The sequence below is a fragment of the Amia ocellicauda genome, chromosome 11 (assembly GCF_036373705.1).
Source record: "Amia ocellicauda isolate fAmiCal2 chromosome 11, fAmiCal2.hap1, whole genome shotgun sequence".
Taxonomy (NCBI): domain Eukaryota; kingdom Metazoa; phylum Chordata; class Actinopteri; order Amiiformes; family Amiidae; genus Amia; species Amia ocellicauda.
The window spans coordinates 35124025-35144170 of NC_089860.1; the positions used below are offsets into that span (position 1 = coordinate 35124025).

Genomic DNA, 20146 nt, shown 5'->3' on the forward strand with positions numbered 1-20146 from the left:
CAGCAGCAGGAAATCTATAGTCTCTGTTGCACCGTGAAGAAGGGAGGAGAGAGAATGTATGTCTGTGTGTGAGTGTCAGTGTGTGTGTGTGTGTATCCTGCGAAAGAGCTTAGGATAAGCCTTAAAATAAACTCTTAGGAGACCACACTGCCCTTTGCCGAGGCACAGAAATGACAATAATCAGTGCTCGGCACACACTGAAACTATATCACTGATAAATAAATATAGTTTCATTAACTCTCTCTTCAACTCGGAGCGTATCGTTGGTCCCACAGAGGAGGAGGGCGGGTTCGCCGTGCTCTCAGAGTCCTGGCAGCTTCTCAGAACTGCGCCCGCGATTCCAACTCAAAACAAAGTCGCCCCAAGGAAGTTTGCCAGCGCAGTGCTGAACACCCTCACGGCTGCGTTTTGAAAAGGTCCCTCGCTGCCTGTGTGCCCTGCGTTCCTCTGGGGAGGGATTGGGAGGTGTGCGTTGGAAATTCCCACCTTTGGTCCAGGCGGCAGCCGCTCAATACAATAACACATTCTTGACATTTCAGATGGGCTGCCTTTGAGGGGCACCTCTTAACCGAGCATTAGAGCTGAGAAGTCCTAATTGCCAGCCGCGGGTAAGAACCGATCCCTGTGGCTTAATTGGGTTTCCATCTCAGGCCAGATATCGAAGTGGCATTTTGGAGGAGAGCTCCCCCGGCTCCCGATGATGAACTCACTGTTGCTGCTGTGCTTCTCCTTCGTTTATCAACGTCTACCGGCTTTTGCTGACTGGTTTGTTTTCGCCGCCCGTACAATATATCAGCTGTCGCCTCAAATGGCAGCCAGCGGGGGGGCTCCGCACTCAGCCTGGCTTCCTTAAAGACGGCGGCCCAAATCTGCTGCTAATGAGAGAGAGAGTCTCGCTTTGTGGGGGTGGGGGTGGGGGTGGAATGGGAGGCTTATTCTTGCTTTCGAGGAGAAGAACGAACTCGCACTGCCTCAAACTAGGAAGGTGGGTCACGGTTTAGTGTTGGGCACCAACTTTCTGTTCTCCCCCTCTGCCAACTTGCAGTCACTCATACTGGGGCAGGATTTGGCCCAGTTTACTACAACTAAACTGAGCATTTTTATGGTTTTATGTAAAACTGATAGTGTGTTTATGTCGTTTCCACAACACATCAAAATTCAACATTGTGTTTGTAAAAAGAGGTTTATTTGTAATTTCAAAGCCAAAACTTGTGGTCAAGACATGGATATAAAATAATGTATCAAAGCTAACGACCTTCATGTACAGCCACTGATAAGGTTGAAGAGAAGAGCTGATGTAGGGAAATGCCAAAACATCTCACTTGTACTGTAAATCATCTGTAGTCTGTAGCAATGCCACTGTACCCAACGGTGTCCGCTCTTTGTGCCACCGATATCACTTTCATCTGCTCTCTCCGCCGTCAGAAACCGAACCGAGTCGACTTGAAAGTGGCGACACCGCAGCTGCCAGCTGCCGTTTGCCAGAACTGAACAGATATTGTGCTGCTGAAGCAAGATGAATCTTGGCAAACGGGTACAGCGGCAGCACGAGGCGCATCCAGGAGAATGATCCTGTCTGGCATTTCCCGTAAGTGCCCCGTCTAACACCTGGCACCTGACTTGTTTGCAGGGATAGTTTTGGCTGGTGATATTAATGGTATTTAAGAAGTACAGGTGCATGATTCATTCTGAAATACTACGCCAGCGCTGAAGAAGGGCTTAAGCTTTCTCTCGAAATGTAGGATGCTTCCCCCAGGGATTGGCTCCTGTTCAGGTTTATGAATTGTTCCACGCTGCAAGAACGAAGACGACGACTCTCAAGTTTTTAATTGAAAAGGGGAAAATTAATCTAATTCAAATGTGTCAAGCAGCTGACCATTGGAACCTCCGTGAGTGCTTAGTGTTTTATTTATGCTTTGCTTTTTACAAGCAGACCAGATCCTAATCAGACCAGATCCTAACTATCAGTATATCAGGCATTGTACAGGTTTTCTTTACTCTACAAGGTGCTGAACCAACGGACATTAACCTAAACATTTTGAAAACATTCCCCAGTATCTAACTTCCTGACAATAAGATAGAACAGGAGTGGTTTCCTGTGGTTGTCTTCTGTATAGCTCAACAACGTTTCCAATCCCCCTTGAACACTTTCATCACCTCCTATTACCGAAAGCTCACAATTACCACATAAGTCTTGTACCCATTTGTCCTGTACAAGCTCTGCATGATGTGTTTTCTGTTTCGTGAGTTTCTTTGGTTAGTTTCTGTTTTCCATAATCCTGCGTCTGGGCCCTGAAGATACCAAGGCAGCGATGTACGTAATTTACTCTGTGAATCGATGTTTCATTTTAAACTACATTACTCTCCTGTGCGCTGGCCACATCCCGCGCCAGTTGAGCAAAGAGCGGCTGAACATCTGTCAGGATGTTAAGAATATGCTGGTCTGTCTCAAATACTTCCGACATGATGGCTTCAGGGGGATCTAAGTGTGTCTGATGTTCATCGCAGTAATGAATCAAACCAAAGGCACACCCGCTCAGACCCAGGGAGCGTCCGGGCTGGGCTGCTTCGGTACTCTGAGGTGTGCCCGTGACCGCAGATCTTATTTGTAATTGTGAATACCCTTTGTAACCCCCTGCCATTGCTTTCGCTGAAGAGTCCAGCAATCTTGTGATTAAGCACGGTGTGGAAAAGCTTGCCAAATAGCTTTTGGAGCAGTTCTTCAGTGAAGCAGATGGCAAAGAATAGAGAAACGAGAGAAGCCCATGTAGTAGAGCATGTCAAATGGGCAATATCAAACACTAAGCACCAGCACAAGCATGTGTGCACTGACTGCTCTTTCAATCTACAGATTGGGTGGATAAAAATCGCCCCCTGAAAAGATGGAGAATGTCTTGATTACAGTGGAGGGGAAAAACCCCAGATATGACACCAAAAGAGATCCATCTCATTTATTGTGTGTTCTCTGCTGGTTGTTTTCACTTTTTTATTTCTAATTTTAGCATTATAACCAATTTAACTAAGGGAAAGGTAACTTTATGATATGGAGACCTTTCTGTGACACCCTGCGTTCTGACATAGCACCAGCTGGACGGCTGTATAGTTGGACTTCTGGTTCCTTAAGTGGGTCATAATGGCTCACAGCTATAGTGAAAATGGGGCTGCGATATTAAACCTACTTATTCGCTGCACATGCCATTTGTAATGCAGTACAACCAATAAACTCACAGAGAGAACAAGAGTGTCTATCTATATATACACACACTGAACACAAATATGAATGCAACAATTTCAAAGATTTTACTGAGTTCCAGTTCATACAAGGAAATCAGTCCATTGACAAATTCATTAGACCCTAATCTTTGGGTTTCAAGTCTCTAGTTTTGAGGAATGCAGGATTGTAGGAACATCCACTAGAGCTGCAGGCAGGTCAAGACCCTGGTGAGCATGACGAGCTGTAGATGAGCTTCCCTGAGATGGTTTTGGAAAATTTGTGCAGTAGTTCTTTGGTTGTGCAAACCCACAGTGTCATCAGCTGTCCGGGCAACTGGTCTCACACGATCCCACAGGTGAAGAAGCTGATGTGGAGTCCTGGGCTGGCGTGGTACACGTGGTCTGCGGTTGTGAGGCCGGTTGGATGTTCTGTCCAATACTCTAAAACGATGTTGGAGGCGGATTATAGTAGAGAAATGAACATTCAAGGCTCTGGCAACAGCTCTGGTGGACATTCCTGCAATCAGCAGTCAATCACACACTCCCTCAAAACTGAGACATCTCTGACATTGTATTGTGTGACAAAACTGCACATTTAGAGTGGTCTTTATCGTCCCTAGCTCTAGGTGCACCTGTGTAATAATCATGCTGTTTAGTCAGCCTCTTGATGTGCCACAGCTGTCAGGTGGATGGATTATCTCGGCAAAGGAGAAATGCTCACTAACAGGGATGTCAACACATTTGTGCACAAAATGTGAGAGAAATGTATTTTGTGCATATGGAAAAATTCAGAGATCTTTCATTTCAGCTCATGAAACAAGGGACCAACACTTTATATATTGCATTTTCATTTTTGTGTAGTGTATATACACTCACCTAAAGGATTATTAGGAACACCATACTAATACTGTGTTTGACCCCCTTTCGCCTTCAGAACTGCCTTAATTCTACGTGGCATTGATTCAACAAGGTGCTGAAAGCATTCTTTAGAAATGTTGGCCCATATTGATAGGATAGCATCTTGCAGTTGATGGAGATTTGTGGGATGCACATCCAGGGCACGAAGCTCCCGTTCCACCACATCCCAAAGATGCTCTATTGGGTTGAGATCTGGTGACTGTGGGGGCCAGTTTAGTACAGTGAACTCATTGTCATGTTCAAGAAACCAATTTGAAATGATGCGACCTTTGTGACATGGTGCATTATCCTGCTGGAAGTAGCCATCAGAGGATGGGTACATGGTGGTCATAAAGGGATGGACATGGTCAGAAACAATGCTCAGGTAGGCCGTGGCATTTAAACGATGCCCAATTGGCACTAAGGGGCCTAAAGTGTGCCAAGAAAACATCCCCCACACCATTACACCACCACCACCAGCCTGCACAGTGGTAACAAGGCATGATGGATCCATGTTCTCATTCTGTTTACGCCAAATTCTGACTCTACCATCTGAATGTCTCAACAGAAATCGAGACTCATCAGACCAGGCAACATTTTTCCAGTCTTCAACTGTCCAATTTTGGTGAGCTTGTGCAAATTGTAGCCTCTTTTTCCTATTTGTAGTGGAGATGAGTGGTACCCGGTGGGGTCTTCTGCTGTTGTAGCCCATCCGCCTCAAGGTTGTACGTGTTGTGGCTTCACAAATGCTTTGCTGCATACCTCGGTTGTAACGAGTGGTTATTTCAGTCAAAGTTGCTCTTCTATCAGCTTGAATCAGTCGGCCCATTCTCCTCTGACCTCTAGCATCAACAAGGCATTTTCGCCCACAGGACTGCCGCATACTGGATGTTTTTCCCTTTTCACACCATTCTTTGTAAACCCTAGAAATGGTTGTGCGTGAAAATCCCAGTAACTGAGCAGATTGTGAAATACTCAGACCGGCCCGTCTGGCACCAACAACCATGCCACGCTCAAAATTGCTTAAATCACCTTTCTTTCCCATTCAGACATTCAGTTTGGAGTTCAGGAGATTGTCTTGACCAGGACCACACCCCTAAATGCATTGAAGCAACTGCCATGTGATTGGTTGGTTAGATAATTGCATTAATGAGAAATTGAACAGGTGTTCCTAATAATCCTTTAGGTGAGTGTATATATATAAAATCACTTTGTGGACCCTATGATTAATTTCCTTCTCAGCCCATAAACTCTTATTACCAGTTCAGCACTATTTCTAACTACCTTCCACAGAAAATATAATCACAGGCACATTTTGTTCAAACATGCTCACTACTCAAGCGTGTTATATTGGAGTCTGGAGCCTCATATAGTGTGATTGCTGCACTGTGTGTTTCATTTCAGTTTCTATGCTCTAGTGCTGTCCATATGTTATAACAGACTATATCTGTACACACCCTGGTGCCCAGGGACTGATCGTCACATCTGCCTAATGTAAGTTCATACCTCACACTTTTAGGTGTCTGAAAGATGCATTGCACGACATGTAGCTTCTATTTATTAATGAGGTGACCTGCTATCAATTGATTTCTTAGACTATATTCACATAAATCAAAATCATGTTTGATTAACAGTAATGTCATTATAACGGTAGTATAATACACAATATAATCACTTGTGTATAAATCGTTAAGTTGCAGAATAGCGTGCGTTAGTGTTACTTTAACCATATTAGTGAGTCTGGATGGGCCGTGGGCGTGGTTTCGCAGCCGCCACTCACCCTCCCTCCGCCAATCACAGGCGAGCACGGCGGGGCGGGACTGGCCGGATCCCGGAAGCGGAATGACAGGAGTGTCATTAGTTATGGCGGATGTGGTCGAACCGGACACCATGAAGAATTTCCACGGCAGTTTCGAGAGGATAGACCTGGATATGTGCCGCTTCCCCTACTGCATCGTGTGGACCCCCATCCCGGTGCTGTCGTGAGTGGCTGCGCTTTTATGTGCTGTTACTGTGAGCCCTGTCTGCCGGGGGCATTTGCACACCTCCCACCCGGGCAGAACTAGAGGAAGTCCGGGCAGCCAGTCCCCCGGCTCCGTAACTGCCCTGCTGTTCTGTGGGAGAGCCGGCCGGGGCACAGTAATGCGGTTTGGTGCCGCAGGGTGCAGGGACGAGCCGAGCAGACTAGTCTAAGACGCATGCGTGAAGTATTCAGCACCCCTGCACTGGTGTGCTGTCAGCTGTCAATCACCGGGGACACCCTGTCAGCGGGTGCGCTTGAGAGGAAAACACGTCTTAGTATTATTATAGTGTGTAGCTTCCCAGTGCCAGGCAGTGCAAGTTTTGAAGTTTGGGAGTGTCAGTGTGTTCAGTGTTTGAGCTAAACCTGCATTTACCACATGTGATCTGTGACTTGACTGCTACGTGCACGATTACATGTTAAGCATCCAAAAAGGCACCAGACCTGAGTCGCAGCGTTTAAGCCGCTTTTAAGGTGAAGCCTGTGGTCTGAGGTGTGGAGATTGAGCTCCTCTATGTGGGTCAGCAGTCATCGTGGGGAGGCCGTGGAGATGAATGCGCTGCAGACACTGATGCGCACGTCCTGCTCTAGTTCACAACCATCGAGAAATGAAATGAAGCATTTAGTGCAGCCCGTTTTGTGTAGGTTTGAGCTATTTCAGGAGTACTATTTCTGGCCCTTATAAACAGCAGGTGTTGCATTTGGCCTGAATTTACATTGACGCAAATATGCTGTGTTTAATATAAATAGTAAATGCTGTGTGTGCAGGATTTGCAAGGGAAGCTAATGGGCCACACACTGGGGTCCCTAGAGGACACTGTTGGCCCTCAGGGTTTATATAACGAGGAATACTTTTTTAACAGTCCTCCCTGGTATTGGTAGTAAAGTGTATATGTCAGTGACCATCATTCTGCATGCTGTAATTATACTGTGCATGTATTGTCAAATATCCCTCGCTCTTCCCAGGTGGCTCCTACCGTTCATTGGGCACATGGGGATCTGCACGTCCAGTGGTGTGATCCGGGACTTTGCTGGGCCCTACTTCGTCTCTGTAAGTACACCGGAGCCCCGAGACACAGGAGTCGGTCGGTGGCCTCAGGGTGCTGCTTTAAGGGGTCTGTGGCATTGGTAGAACCGCGCCAGGCTTCGATTTAATCTCTCATGTGTGCAAAACATATCAATCTGTAACGCCTGCTCTTGAAGTGTAGAGGGCAGGGTTTCTGTGTCTTTATAGACCGCTTTACACAGGTACTCTAGACATGCACATGTGAAGTAGTGTGCCAGTCCATGTTGTGAATCCGGAGTTGGAGGATTCGATTTAATGATGAGGGGAAGAATGTATTTTGTAGTCGCAGCTTAATCAGTTTATTATCCAAGCAGCCTGTTCTCCACCAGTCTCTGGCTTTGACCCAGTAATGGCATATAAGCATAGAAAATATCCAGCAAAAAATAAAGAACCCTTATTTACATGTTTCCACCTTAATTTCTTATCGCTTTCACTGTTTTGGTCAGGTTTAGCTTGTGTCACTTTCACGTGTTGTTCCCGGACAGAAAGCAGATGTGGTTTTCCTGCCTTTATGGTTTGTATCTAATATACTTTCACATCTATCAGAATTGAACAATATGAAGTTTTAAATATAAATATTCCTAGAAAGGAACTTCAAAGTGTCTTAAGCATAGAAACTGAAGCATTCTTCAATGTATCAGATGCATAAAATAGCTGAGAGAAGTGGTTGAGAGCAGACAATAGTTTGGTAATATGTGGTAATGCAGTAATTCATAATATAGCATAACCGGCGATGCCAGGTGACTGGCAGTGAATCAGACCCAAGCTGTTGAGGAAAATGCCACACTGCCGCACTGTGCTGAACCGCTGCCAGGTTTACCAAAGTTCAGACTCGATATGTAAATAAACACAAGCCAGCGGCCTGCAGGAAGGCTATTACATTTCACCTGGGCTCTGGGTGTGGTAACAGCTGCTGTGATTTCTGTTAGCTAGAAGTAACTTATCTTTCTAATTCATGGAAGGCTTCAAAGAGCTAGAACTGTCAAAGCCTGTCCTCAAGTGGCCAAGGAATAAGACATGTGGTTATAAAGCCAAGTGCGCAGAAAGAAAATACCCCAGAGTAATCATTCTTACAGATCGAAAGAAAATTTATATTTTTGTGCAGGCAGTGTATACAGTCTTTTCGTAGAGAGGTTTCCAGAACATTCGAGCTCCCAATCGATGCTCAGTTCAATTTTATCCTCGAGCCTCCTGATGCAGCTTTCTGTTCATATTTTATTATTGGAAGAAAAAATCTATAAGAAGTGTAGCACTCAGATGGGTAGCAATATCTCCAGAGTCATATCGGGATCATTCGGGAATTGTGTTTCTTTATGACATATTTGCTTATCAGACCATGAGGGGAGCTTTGTAATGCATTCCAGCTGGATAATAAAATGGCCCAAATTGAGATGCATCCTTGAGTTAAAGATCGCCTTATTGATGACCTTCCAAAAGAAAATCAGGCATTTCTCACTCTTTTTACTGCGTACGAATCACAGGTACAGACGCATTTTAAACGTTTTGCTGCTGTAGGGGCCAGCCACTCTCACCGGTATGTGTTTGTTAATCCACAGCAGTTTGTGTGTTTAAATATCCCAGAGCTGCACAAACATGCAGCTCTGCAGAGTATCCCAAACAGTGCTCTCTCTTTTACATTTTTAAATTTTTTAATGTCCTTATTCCTTCTGCTCTGTTTTTTTCTGCCCCTCTCTGTGCCAGCCTGCCTGGGGTTATGAAAGTACGCAGAAAACCGTTTTGGTTTTCAATCTGATCCATTTTAAACTGCAGCCCCATCACCCCTTTTTCTTGCCCTCCCTCAATGCTTCCCAGATTAACCACGTTTAGTAATAAGTTCCCAGCTCATTTAGACCTTGATTCACCCCTTATCTGTGAATATTTTGATCCACCAGCCGCAGTACGTCGAGTTGCCCTGAGGAGAGGTTTTATCAGTCGAGTCGGACTAGCGGGGGCTCGGTGCTCGGGCATTGCTCTGGGGTGAAAGCTCGGCTGCTTAATATGTAACGCTGTTTTCGTTTGTCTTGCAGGAAGACAACATGGCCTTCGGGAGACCCACAAAGTAAGTGCTTTTTTAGGCAGAGAGTCGATGGGTTGGGGGGACGGCGGCATGTTAAGTTGCGATGTGATGGGATTTCTTGCAGCATTGGCACAATCTTCTCACTCGGCTAGCAGTCGGTGTCTGCCTGTGCGTCAGTTCGATGGTTCGCGATTCGCTCTGTTCCTCCGTGAGATTAGTTTTCGTTTCCCCTCCCATCAGGTACTGGAAGTTGGACGTGAACAAAGTGTACGCCAGCGGCTCCAGCGCCTGGGACACGGCGGTGCACGACGCCTCGGAGGAGTACAAGCACAGGATGGTACAGGCCGGCGCCGCACTCTGACCCTCTCTCAGACGCCGCCCTTACTAGAATAGCATACTTCAATACTTCAGACTCCAGTCCTGGGGGGCCGCAGTGTCTGCTGGCTCCCAATTACTTCATTAATATCATTATTTACTCCGATAGGCTTATCTAAAACTTGCATATTTGATTTGTATAGCCGATACTTGACAATGTGTTGATGACTTCTAACACTGACCCCACAGAACACGTCAGAGACTGGAGAGAGAAGTGTTAAACTCGTCTGCTTAATTGATTAATTAGACCAATTAAGGGGTCGAGAGCCGGGCTGGAACACAAACCCAGCAGACACTGCAGCCCCCCAGGACTGGAGTCTGACACCCCTGTTTCAGTCAATGGCTCAAAAGATTGCTTGCATTCAAGGCACACTCCCTGTAACATCCTCTGTGGCCCGGAGAGGAGTTTCCAGATTGAGTTAATCAGCTAATTAGACTGAAATAACCGGGCGCATTAATAAGCAGACGTTACTGCGGCCCTCAGTGAATGGAGTGTGAGTCTCGCCGTAAATCCTGATGACTGGTTCTAATGGAGTGCCTCTAAAATATAGCTATATGTAAAAGAATATAAACCGTGGTGGGCAGAGGAATAATCCAAGCTTTTAAGCATCACTCCAAAACAACAGTCATATGGCACTTACTATAAATGACAATTATATTATTATGGAAGAAAAGCGTGCCGCCTCTTGCCCCCGTCTGTGTTGACCTGCGTCTGTCTCCTCCGCAGCATAACCTGTGCTGCGACAACTGCCACTCCCACGTGGCCATGGCCCTGAACCTCATGCGCTACGACAACAGCACCTCCTGGAACATGGTGAAGCTGTGCGTCCTGTCCCTCGTCTACAGCAAGCACGTAAGGTAGGCCTGGGGCCCCCGCACCGGCCGTGACCCCCTGGGAGACCACGCGCAGGAGCGAGCCCTCAGCAGAGCCCTGTGTCTCGTCCGTTAGTCGGACTGGTTGCTGTGTTTGTTGTTTAGAAACATAAGAAAAATAAAGAGTTTACAATCGAGAGGAGCCCATTCGCCCCATCGTGCTCGTTTGGTGTCCATTAATAACTATCACTATCAACTATCAAGGATCCTATCCAGTCTGTTTTTGAATGTTCCCAAATTGTCTCTTCAGCCACATCGCTGGGGAGTTTGTTCAGATTGTGACGCCTCTCTGTGTGAAGAAGTGTCTCCTGTTTTCTGTCTTGAATGCCTTGAAGCCCAATTTCCATTTGTGTCCCCGGGTGCGTGTGTCCCTGCTGATCTGGAAAAGCTCCTCTGGTTTGATGTGGTCGATGCCTTTCATGATTTTGAAGACTTGAATCAAGTCCCCACATAGTCTCCTCTGTAGTAGTGATATGTGTAATGAGGGGACTGTTTGTGTAGCTTAGACTCGAGCGTGTCGATCTCGATCAGGGCGTAATAAAGCAGCATGTCTCTGCACCGCACCCCCCTTTAGAGCCCCAGCACTGCGGGCAAACCCCCGACAGTGTCGGCGTGTGTGTGTTTTTTCTTGTAGTAATCTCGGGTCTAGAAACTGCAATTTAAACATCTGTCCTACCTGCTCTTACAGCTCCAATTAGAACCATTAAACCAGCAGCTGTTTCCTAATCGCCTCGAGGACATCTGTGTTCCTTCGAGTGAAAAACGTTCACGAGCAGAGTGAAGGCAAGGCCCCCCCCGACACACATCGCCTGGGTACTAAACTTCACTGCCGAGCTGTTAAAACAAGCAGTGAGACCGAAATGAAGAAATCGCACAGAACCAATTAGGAGGATTAATGGGGCGTTGGGATTAACAAGGATGCTGTCTCGGGTGCGAGGGCTGCTACACAGCGGCGCGGCGCTCTGATCCGCAGACTCCTGTGTTATATCTCCCGCTCGGGGTGAAACCCGGCTCGTCGAAGTCTGCTGGCAATGTCTTCGTCTCAGTGGCGTGCAAATGCCAGGCGTGTCGGTGGAAGCCACTGTGCAGAGCTGTTTATATTCTGCCCTCTTTTATTGTTTTTCCCTCACTGGCCTGACCCGATTCCTCCGATCGCTTCCTCCCGGTGACCTTGGCGGCGTCTCGGTTTAGCAAGAGAATCCCTCTGAATGGGTTATGAACCAGGGACGCGTACATCATGAGAAGCACGCGTCATTATTTACCATGCGTGTGAGAGGGAGCGCAGGGGCCGCTACTCAAAGCTGCACCTCGACAGCGTTATTTCAGAGGTATATTCCTGGCTTGACTATACCGGGTTCTCCCAACAGCTGCACTGGATTTTATTTGGGGGGGGTGAAAAATTAAACAGCCCAACATGGCAGCTCAGTCCTGGGGGAGAACGCTGCTGCAGGGAAATACAATGCCCAGCAGCTGCTCCGATGGCTGCCTGTGTCCTTGGTCGTCCTCACCGTGAGGATGAGGGATGAGGTTTTCTGGTCCTGAGGGAGCCGTCCCAGCATCCTCCTGCCCTGTGTGGATGTCTGCTTCACAGGCCGGCGCTGGGTAGCTGTCCTGACTCTGTGGCCCCCTCAGTTTATGCATTTTTTCCTCTGCTTTGTGTGTGTTGTTCATTTTCCGGTCGGTTTCTTCCTCCCCTGTGTGTGCATCTTCCACACACACAGATCCAGCGGCGAGAGGATTAGGTTTATGAGAAGCCCTTTCGGGAGGGGGCCGCCGAGCACGGGAGATGGTTTGTGGCAAATTACTGTCCGTCTCTGTTATCAGACGGCTCTCCAGAACCACAACTCGAGGGAAGATCTGCAAATACCAACGTTCAGCGTCTGCTTTTGGCTCGCAGCAGGACCGATAGACGTGTCTGAAGGGGGTCTGTTTTCTGGAATATTTCGCGTCGCAAATCAAAATGTTATGAAACGGTCTTGAGCTCAGTTTCTCAGCTGTGCGTTTAGTCTTCGGTACTTTAACAGTATGGTAAACCGATACACGAATGACCCTCCGGACTTTAATTGTCCACAGAAGAACCTGTCCCTCTGCTCGGCCAGGTGAGGCGTGCAGATGTCACTGTGGTGGGGGATGGGGATGAAGGAAATAGCTAGGATTCTTGTGGCTTAACCACTGCGTTTTAGGAGTTGTTTTCAGGCGCTGCATTCTGCAACTCTGAGGAATGCTTGCACGTACTGACGGGGGGGGGTGTTGGAGCTTAATAGTGGCTTTTAAAATTGGTCCCTGGTGACGACTTTACTGCTCCCAGCTGCTTGGGTCTGCAAGAGTAGGCCTGGCTGGATTGATGGGCAGCGTCTTCGTGTTTTATTGGTCCCTGAGCTCTGCAGCACAGTCCCTGTTCGGCACGAGTAAAATGGAGTAAAATCTTGATATTATTTCAGCAATAATTGGAGCTCAACTAAAGCCTTAAATAACGCATCCTATGCATATATAATACCCTTGCAAACACTGTGGCTTCTAATAACAATTCGGCATTAAAAAAGCTGTGCCGGGGGTCTGATCTCTGTGTCTTCCTTGCAGTTGCGCCGGTTTTCTGAAGACCTGGCTGCCCTTCTTCATGCTGGCCGGGATCGTGCTGACCGTCAGCCTGGCCCTGAACCTGCGGTGACTGACGGAGGCCCAGAGAGCACGGGACGGGACGGGTGGGGCCGCGGGGGCCTCTGTAGGGAACAACATGGAATTGAGAAACAATACTGACAAAATCTTTGGTGTCGTAGAGAAAAAACACTACCCCCTTCAGAAGTGACTCTTTATAACTTTCCGAAGTGTTGTGTTTGTGATTTTGGCCTTTTTTTTTTGTTCTCCGCTTAACTATAGTCTGCCTCTCTAATTAAAATCGAGAGACGCTAGTTGTAAGACGACGGAACCCGATCTGATCGATCCGACTCGACAAGATATGAGATTGCGGATTGGACACGTCTGTGTTTCTACACGCTGTACAAAGGGATCGCTTCCTTTTTGTGTTTTTGTTGTCGTTTCTTTATGGAAGACGCAAGAACGAAGCGCTGGATGGGATGTGAGGCTGGCGGGATGAGCATATTCCCGCAGTTCTGGTTTTAAGTCCACAGTTTGGGCATCTTCTTTATTTCCTTTCTTCTGATGGGTGTTGAAATAATCCATATGCCATTTTTGCCTTGAAGTCATTGCTTGTCTTATTCCTTTGTTTCTACCATCCATTTCTCCTTGGGAACAGGCAGATGTGTGTTTATATATATATAAACCAAAATGTTTAGGCCTATGTGTTGTGTTAGATGTAGTCCAGCAAAAGCAGCCAGTTCTGTGTCTTCATGTGTGTGTTGTTTGTATGGTTCATTTGTTTTTGTTTAAGTGTAAATTGATTCCAAGCACTCCCTTTAACTCATCTGGTTGTATTTGGACGCTCCCACCGGTCATATTTCTGACCAGATCCAAGCCTCTGAACAAGTGTTCTCAAAGCTGAGCAGCTCTCCTCGGTGTCTGTCGGGCCCGGCTGCTTGTAGAGGCGGCATCAGCGAGGCGACGGCTCTGGCCCACAGCAGGGGACGTGTGCGGCATACGAGTGGAGATCCGGGCTGTTTCAGCGGTGACAGGGCCCTGTGTGTCGTGCCAAGAGCAGAGTAACGCAAGGCAGTGAGGTCTAGACGTGTGCGTCAACACAACATCACGGGAATTATCCAGGTCCTGCCAAGCCGGTTAGACCGTGACCTTGACTCCCCAAGGATGGATCTGAGGTCGGTGGGAAGATGGAAGCTGCACTGTTTTCACAAAACCTTTAAAACGAACAAAATAAAAAACGGGAACATTATTATCCAAAATATCCACTGCTTGTCTCTCGCAGATTTGAAGGCCCCGTCCTCTGCCAGCAGACCCAGAAGCTGGATGTTTGTCCTCGGCCAAGCTGCATCTCGAGGGCTTCTGCTGGGCTTCTACTTTCACACGGTGGCCGGGGCTCTCGATGATGACAAACCCTTTAATGATAACAATAATGGTCACACTTTGCACTCCGATGGGATGCTAACAATCTTTGTTTTGTGCTTTTGTCTGCTTGTGTGTTCGCTGGCTTCCGTGTCTTTATTAAAGGAATATTTTGATCACTCGCTTCACAAAGATGGGGCCTCAGACTGGGCTTTGATCGGGGGTGTAGTTTAGCCTTCTGTCTGGCCGGCATATGACCTTTTGACACAATCGCCGTTGCAGGGACATCTCTCTCACACCCCCGCCTCTGCCTCCGTGACACATTTGACCCCTGTGTTGTTGAGCATCAAACAGAAATCCGCCGGCCTTCCCTCTCCCAGCAGAGACCCCCTGGTCAGCAGGTCGTGTCTTCAGGTCTGGCGCTTCTCCTCGGCCCCCGAAACGGCGACAACAATAGGCTGCATCTGTAAAAAGTGCCAACAGGGAAGTTTGCCTTTTTAGTTATTTTTTTGTATGTAGTTTTTTCTCGGTTTCTTTTTCTTTTTGTGTGTTAATGCACCGCCTGGCCGTTTGAATTGATCTGATTGGTGTTTCTAACTCTGCCGCATGCGCTGGTCTCTGTTGTGCATGGTTTTCGGTCAGCGCTGATGGGAAGGGTTCGATTCGGATCTCGGCAGGGGCCTTTATAGCGCCTTCACCGCAGACCCGTGCTGCCCACATACTCTGATATTCTGTCTGAGCTTGACTTTTTAAAAGGACCTGTGTAATCAAGTGATCACTTCTTTAAGTGAATTTATAGTTTATATAGTAACAAGAATGTATATAGTAACGGTACTGATTTAGTCACTGGAATATTACAGGGTTTCTTAACTTTTTTTTATTCAATGAAGCACCTTTTTAATGTGCACTCCTCTGCCGATTGCAATACTAGCAATATGTCAATCCTGAGAATTTACAAAACAATCCTTTTTTTATTTGCAATCGATGCTTCTGTACAAAGCTGCGTCTGGTGCAAAGTGATTCCCTGCCCTCCCGCCCCACCCTACCCACACTTCTAGAGATCTTGCATATTGAGCCAGAGCAGATCGAAAGCATCGCAAGCTGGCTGGTGCACCCCTGTCACGGGCACAGTGGCCTCGTCTCTGCTTCAGTGAGAAAACGACTACACCGGGGAGGACGGGCGAGACGCAGCTTTAATTGTGCTCTCCTGTCCCCCCTGTGTGTCCTCCAGGGAAGCGAGCCAGGACAGTCCCATTGTCTACTGAAGAACACCAATCACAATCTTCCCAATAGGTCTTTCGTAAAGTAAAGTAAAGTCAAATCTTCCGCTTGTTTACAGTCCTGTGAGGCCAGTGAAGCGTTTCCACCTATCAACTGTGCTTTCTGATTGATTAATTGAAGAAGAAAAAAATATATAACCAGGGATCAGACTGATAACCCTACCGCTCTGGAAATGGGAAGAGGACACCCTGAAGCCCATGCAATGACAATATTTATTTTTATTGGAAGTTTGAATGTAATCTGCGACCCGCAGTGACCTCCGAATACAACACTGGGCAGGAAGTGATGTCATTATTCGAGTGAGCCAAATTAATGAAGGTCTCTCATTGTGCGGGAAGCTGCCCATTTTGTTTATTTTACTGTGTGTCTTTTGACAGATGGAAATGGCTTGTTTGATCAGATTGTGTCCTGAATGTCCTCTTGAGTGGTGGTGGACAAAAGCAATATTGCTCTCTGTGGTGCAGTGGGATCAGAGCGTGCAAACAGAGCGCACCCCCAGCTTGTCGCGTTCGATTGTGCAGTCCCAGCGGCTCATGTCACATGTCAATAGGTAATCCTAACGAGCAATAAAGATGGACATCTGACTAAACACGAGTTATACAAGATCATTCACCGCATTCAAACAATGTTTACTCTCTGACTGAGGCGATTGTTGTGAGCCCTACAAAAGAGCCTATTCCAAATGCAAACTTTTGTCCATATTTCACATTCATGACGAGCATAAGAACGGCTGCGGAATACATTCGTGTGTGTACTTAATCTCCTAAGTGGTGGCTCTTTCTGCATTGTGTCTGGTGCTACAGCCGCTCCTCTTACAAAGTGAACAATTATGACCGTTCACTTTAGGGAGAGAAAATATTAGGATTGATTACTGCTACTGGATCAGTGTGTAATCGCATCAGATCCTGTGGCGATCGATCGGCGAGTCTGGCCGGCCAAGGTCGTCTGGGCCAGCTTCTAACGAAGGGGCTGTAATTAGTGGGGGCTGTGTCGGTCCTTTGCCGTTTGCGATCTGGACTTTTAGTGTGAAGAGTAACTGCTGCAAAAGGATGCACTTTGTTTTTATACACAAAATGGCTTCAATATAGCATTAAGGGCATTGATTAAGGTCTCTGTAGTTCGCACGTTCTACATCTTCAGTTATAAATTCCTGGCACAATCGTTTCTTGATGTACTAAATAATAATAATTAAGCTGGAGTTGTTTTTTTGAAATATTGTAAATAAGGTTGTTAAATTCCAGACCAATTGAATTCAAGGACACCAAGTTCAGGGGTTATAATGCAGCCTGAGATGGGTGCCGGTTTGTTTTGGTTCGTTTTGGTTCATTTTCTACGCGCCCAATATCCAGCTACCTCTTAAATCCTGAGTTCAGTTATCCTAGCTGATGTGAAGAGACACTGTGTAGGGTTACAGGAATGTCTTCAGCTCCAGTTCAAGAACCACACTACCTGCTGGTACCTTTAGTGCCTCCCGGGGTTGGGGGGGCTTGTGAGAGTCGCGCTGATTGTTTTCCGCTCCTACATGACAGAATAGGATCTCCAGTGGTCAAGAAATCTCTTCCTAGCCATTATAGAGACTGTGCTCGGCCTATGAACTCGATCACTTCCTCCCTTCTTCAGTAAAGCAGGACACTACGACACCGCTACCCCGGCATCCTGCCAAGCCTTCCTATAACTATTACTCCAGTGCTGTGTATTTTGTTTTAGTTCAGTGATATACGAGTCTATATACAATACTGCACTTGTCCTTTTTCTTGTCCTGGTTGTATCCACAGTTTTATGCAGTAATTCTCTATTTTTTATTTTATTTTTTGCATTTGTTTTTATTTAATACCTGTAATGTAGTTTAGAGGGTTTGGTATTGGCCTACAATGTGCTGAATATAGATATGTAAATAAAGAAATATGTCAATATAAATCAATCTATATAAATAAAAATGTTTATTACAAAAAACAAATGGTCTCTTTTCTGAAGTTCTTCACCGGTCTGGGGTTGAGGTTCCCCAAGGTCTAGTACAAACCAATATCTGCCAATGATGTGAGATTAAATGGCTAAATTAGCACCAAAAAAATGTGAATTGAATGTTTATATGATTTATTCAAAATCCTCGAACATATCAACAATATTATTCAACATCCACCACAAACTGGAGATTAAGAACAGGTGTAGTAGAGGTTGCAAAATAGGAAGCACCTCTTAATACAGATATTCATTGGACCAGGTTGTTAAAACGGACCCGGATTTCTGAGGTGGAGGTGGGATTGTGCGTTGCTTTGGCTGCTGAAGAGTAAGCCTCATTCGTAACCTTGTCCTATGTGGTGTGCAGACTGTGCCTCATATCCGTTTGTGAATTCACACAGTTGAATGTTCACCAGAGATTTCTAAGCTCTTTCTCCAAACCTCATGCTGTCCTTTTCGGAGTGTTTCCTTTTATTTGTTAATTGTTAAGAGTCCGCTTTGTGCGGTGTTTGTGGGGTGGGAGAGGATATTTGACAGTAGTGGTGGATCTTTTCCAGTATTGCTGCTGACAAACATTTCAACATCCAGGACGCAGGGATCCAGCTGGATATTGTATTGGAAAGACATCAAGAGAGCACAGAAAGAGGAAACGTAAAACAATGTATCAATGGGGAGTCCTAGGCCTGTAATAAAATAATTTGGGAGATGCTGTCTTAAAGAAACAACAAAATAATTGTAAATAGTTGTATGTTGTACTGACAAACGGCTTCAGTTTGACGGACCCTCTGTCGCTTAATAATCTCTGTGTACACATTACCATGGGGATCATAGTGTGCTGATTATGTGGGGGGCTTTTTTTTCAGAGGTTTAGAAATAATGTGATCGAGTCTGTGTTTGAATGCCTTCACCTATAGCTGAGCATTGGGGGAACTAATTTCACAAGCCCTCCTTGATGTGCATGGGTAGAAATGAAGGGCTTTTCCCTCAGATAAACGCATATCACCAATTTATATGCAATCTGTAGACAATTAAGTTCTTAAAAGTGTTCTTGCTTCTGTTGCCTAATAATATTGAATAATCTTGTTGTTTTAAAGTGTTTTCTTTTAATATATATATTATTGACTATATCTAGATGATGATGATGGTTTGCATTGACACGCATGCACACACACTCAACATCCAAGGAGAGCCAGGGCACTGTGTGAAACGGGCTATAGATCATCTCCCCTCTCTGTGTGCTTTGACAAGTTGCTGTCAGATGCGCGGCCGCTTGATTCATTTCCTGTGCTTTGTTGGCGCCGGACCGGGCCGGACTCTCACCCGGCACCCCGGCAGCTGCTGGCATTGCTAATGTCGGATTTACATCTGCACCCACAGCCGCATATCCAGCCAGTGTGTATTTCAGTGCGCAACCAAAAACAACCAAAACAACACACGTGTATTATGCATGCAATATTCACTTTAAACATGTGCGCAAATGTTTACTTGCTTAGATGTAGTTGCAATACTTCTAGGGGCCAGGTAGTGTTCTTGATGTTACCTATTTAAAAACATATTTGGGACCAAGAATAACGTCAGTGTACCTGACGATACAAATATCTTGTCTAATAACGAAATACTATTAGTAGTAGTTGTTCCTGTGTAGTAGCAGTAGTAGTATAGTTATAATGTTCTGCAACAGCCCAGTATAGTTAGCGTGATCATCCTGTTTACACCTCAATCCACTCTTTAGTGGATTACACTGGGATTACCAGTATTAGCTGTGATCCTTTAGATCTTTTTTATCATTTCCATCTTTGACAATGGGAGGTTCACTGTCTGATCCTGGTTATCACAGACACAGACACTGCAGTGAAATAAACCCCCTACAGCAACACGGGCACTGGATCATACTTATTTTAGCCTTTATTACCAGCATTGCTGTTTCTGTATGATTTTGTACTCGATTCATAGTATTTTCATTCGTATTTGGCGCTGTTCTGTTTTATAGTATCCTATCACAATATCACATTTCACGTGGAATAATATTAATTTCGAAATAAATTGTTTCAATATCGAAATTGTTCAAGTTCTGAATTCCACGCTGAAACTAAAACAGCGCATTTATTATTAGTAGTATTATTACGACAGTACAGTGGAAAACTAAGTACAGCTTCACTTAAGGTGTGAAATGCAAACGAAGTAACAAACTTACCAGAAAAATGTGTGTGTGTGTGGGGGGGTACCTCTGAAGAGTTAAAATATCCACAAAATTTGAATATGTAAACAAACATTTTAGTTCTGTCCTAATATTTGCACAGTTTGTATTGTGTTCACTGTATGTGGTACAGGTGTTGCAGGGTTAAAGGTGTATATCCTGTGATAAGCAATGCAAAGCCTGCATGTCCAGCCCGAGCTCTGGCACGGCCGGGTGTGATCTCCACACATCAAAGGGCGGCGAGTGATGCTCTCTAATGACGATTACACACCGAGCGCGTCACAACCGCCGGCT

General features: G+C 45.9%; 1 protein-coding gene across 1 annotated transcript; it reads left to right on the plus strand.

Annotated features, from left to right (window-relative positions):
• The first annotated feature begins 5939 nt into the window (after nt 1-5939).
• tmem222b (transmembrane protein 222b) lies at nt 5940-14594 on the plus strand. The gene is made up of 6 exons (XM_066717668.1): nt 5940-6092; nt 7097-7181; nt 9224-9255; nt 9454-9550; nt 10316-10446; nt 13042-14594. The coding sequence occupies exons 1-6, from the start codon at nt 5953-5955 to the stop codon at nt 13127-13129; spliced, it is 573 nt and encodes a 190-aa protein (XP_066573765.1). The 5' UTR covers nt 5940-5952; the 3' UTR covers nt 13130-14594.
• The last annotated feature ends 5552 nt before the right edge of the window (nt 14595-20146 follow it).

Bases quoted from the DNA above. Each gene is read 5' to 3' on its own strand.
- tmem222b (XM_066717668.1), top strand. From the start codon at position 5,953: ATGACAGGAGTGTCATTAGTTATGGCGGATGTGGTCGAACCGGACACC. The intron at 7,182-9,223 runs GTAAGTACACCG...TTTGTCTTGCAG, and splicing joins CTGGGCCCTACTTCGTCTCT to GAAGACAACATGGCCTTCGG. The intron at 10,447-13,041 runs GTAGGCCTGGGG...TCTTCCTTGCAG, and splicing joins GTCTACAGCAAGCACGTAAG to TTGCGCCGGTTTTCTGAAGA.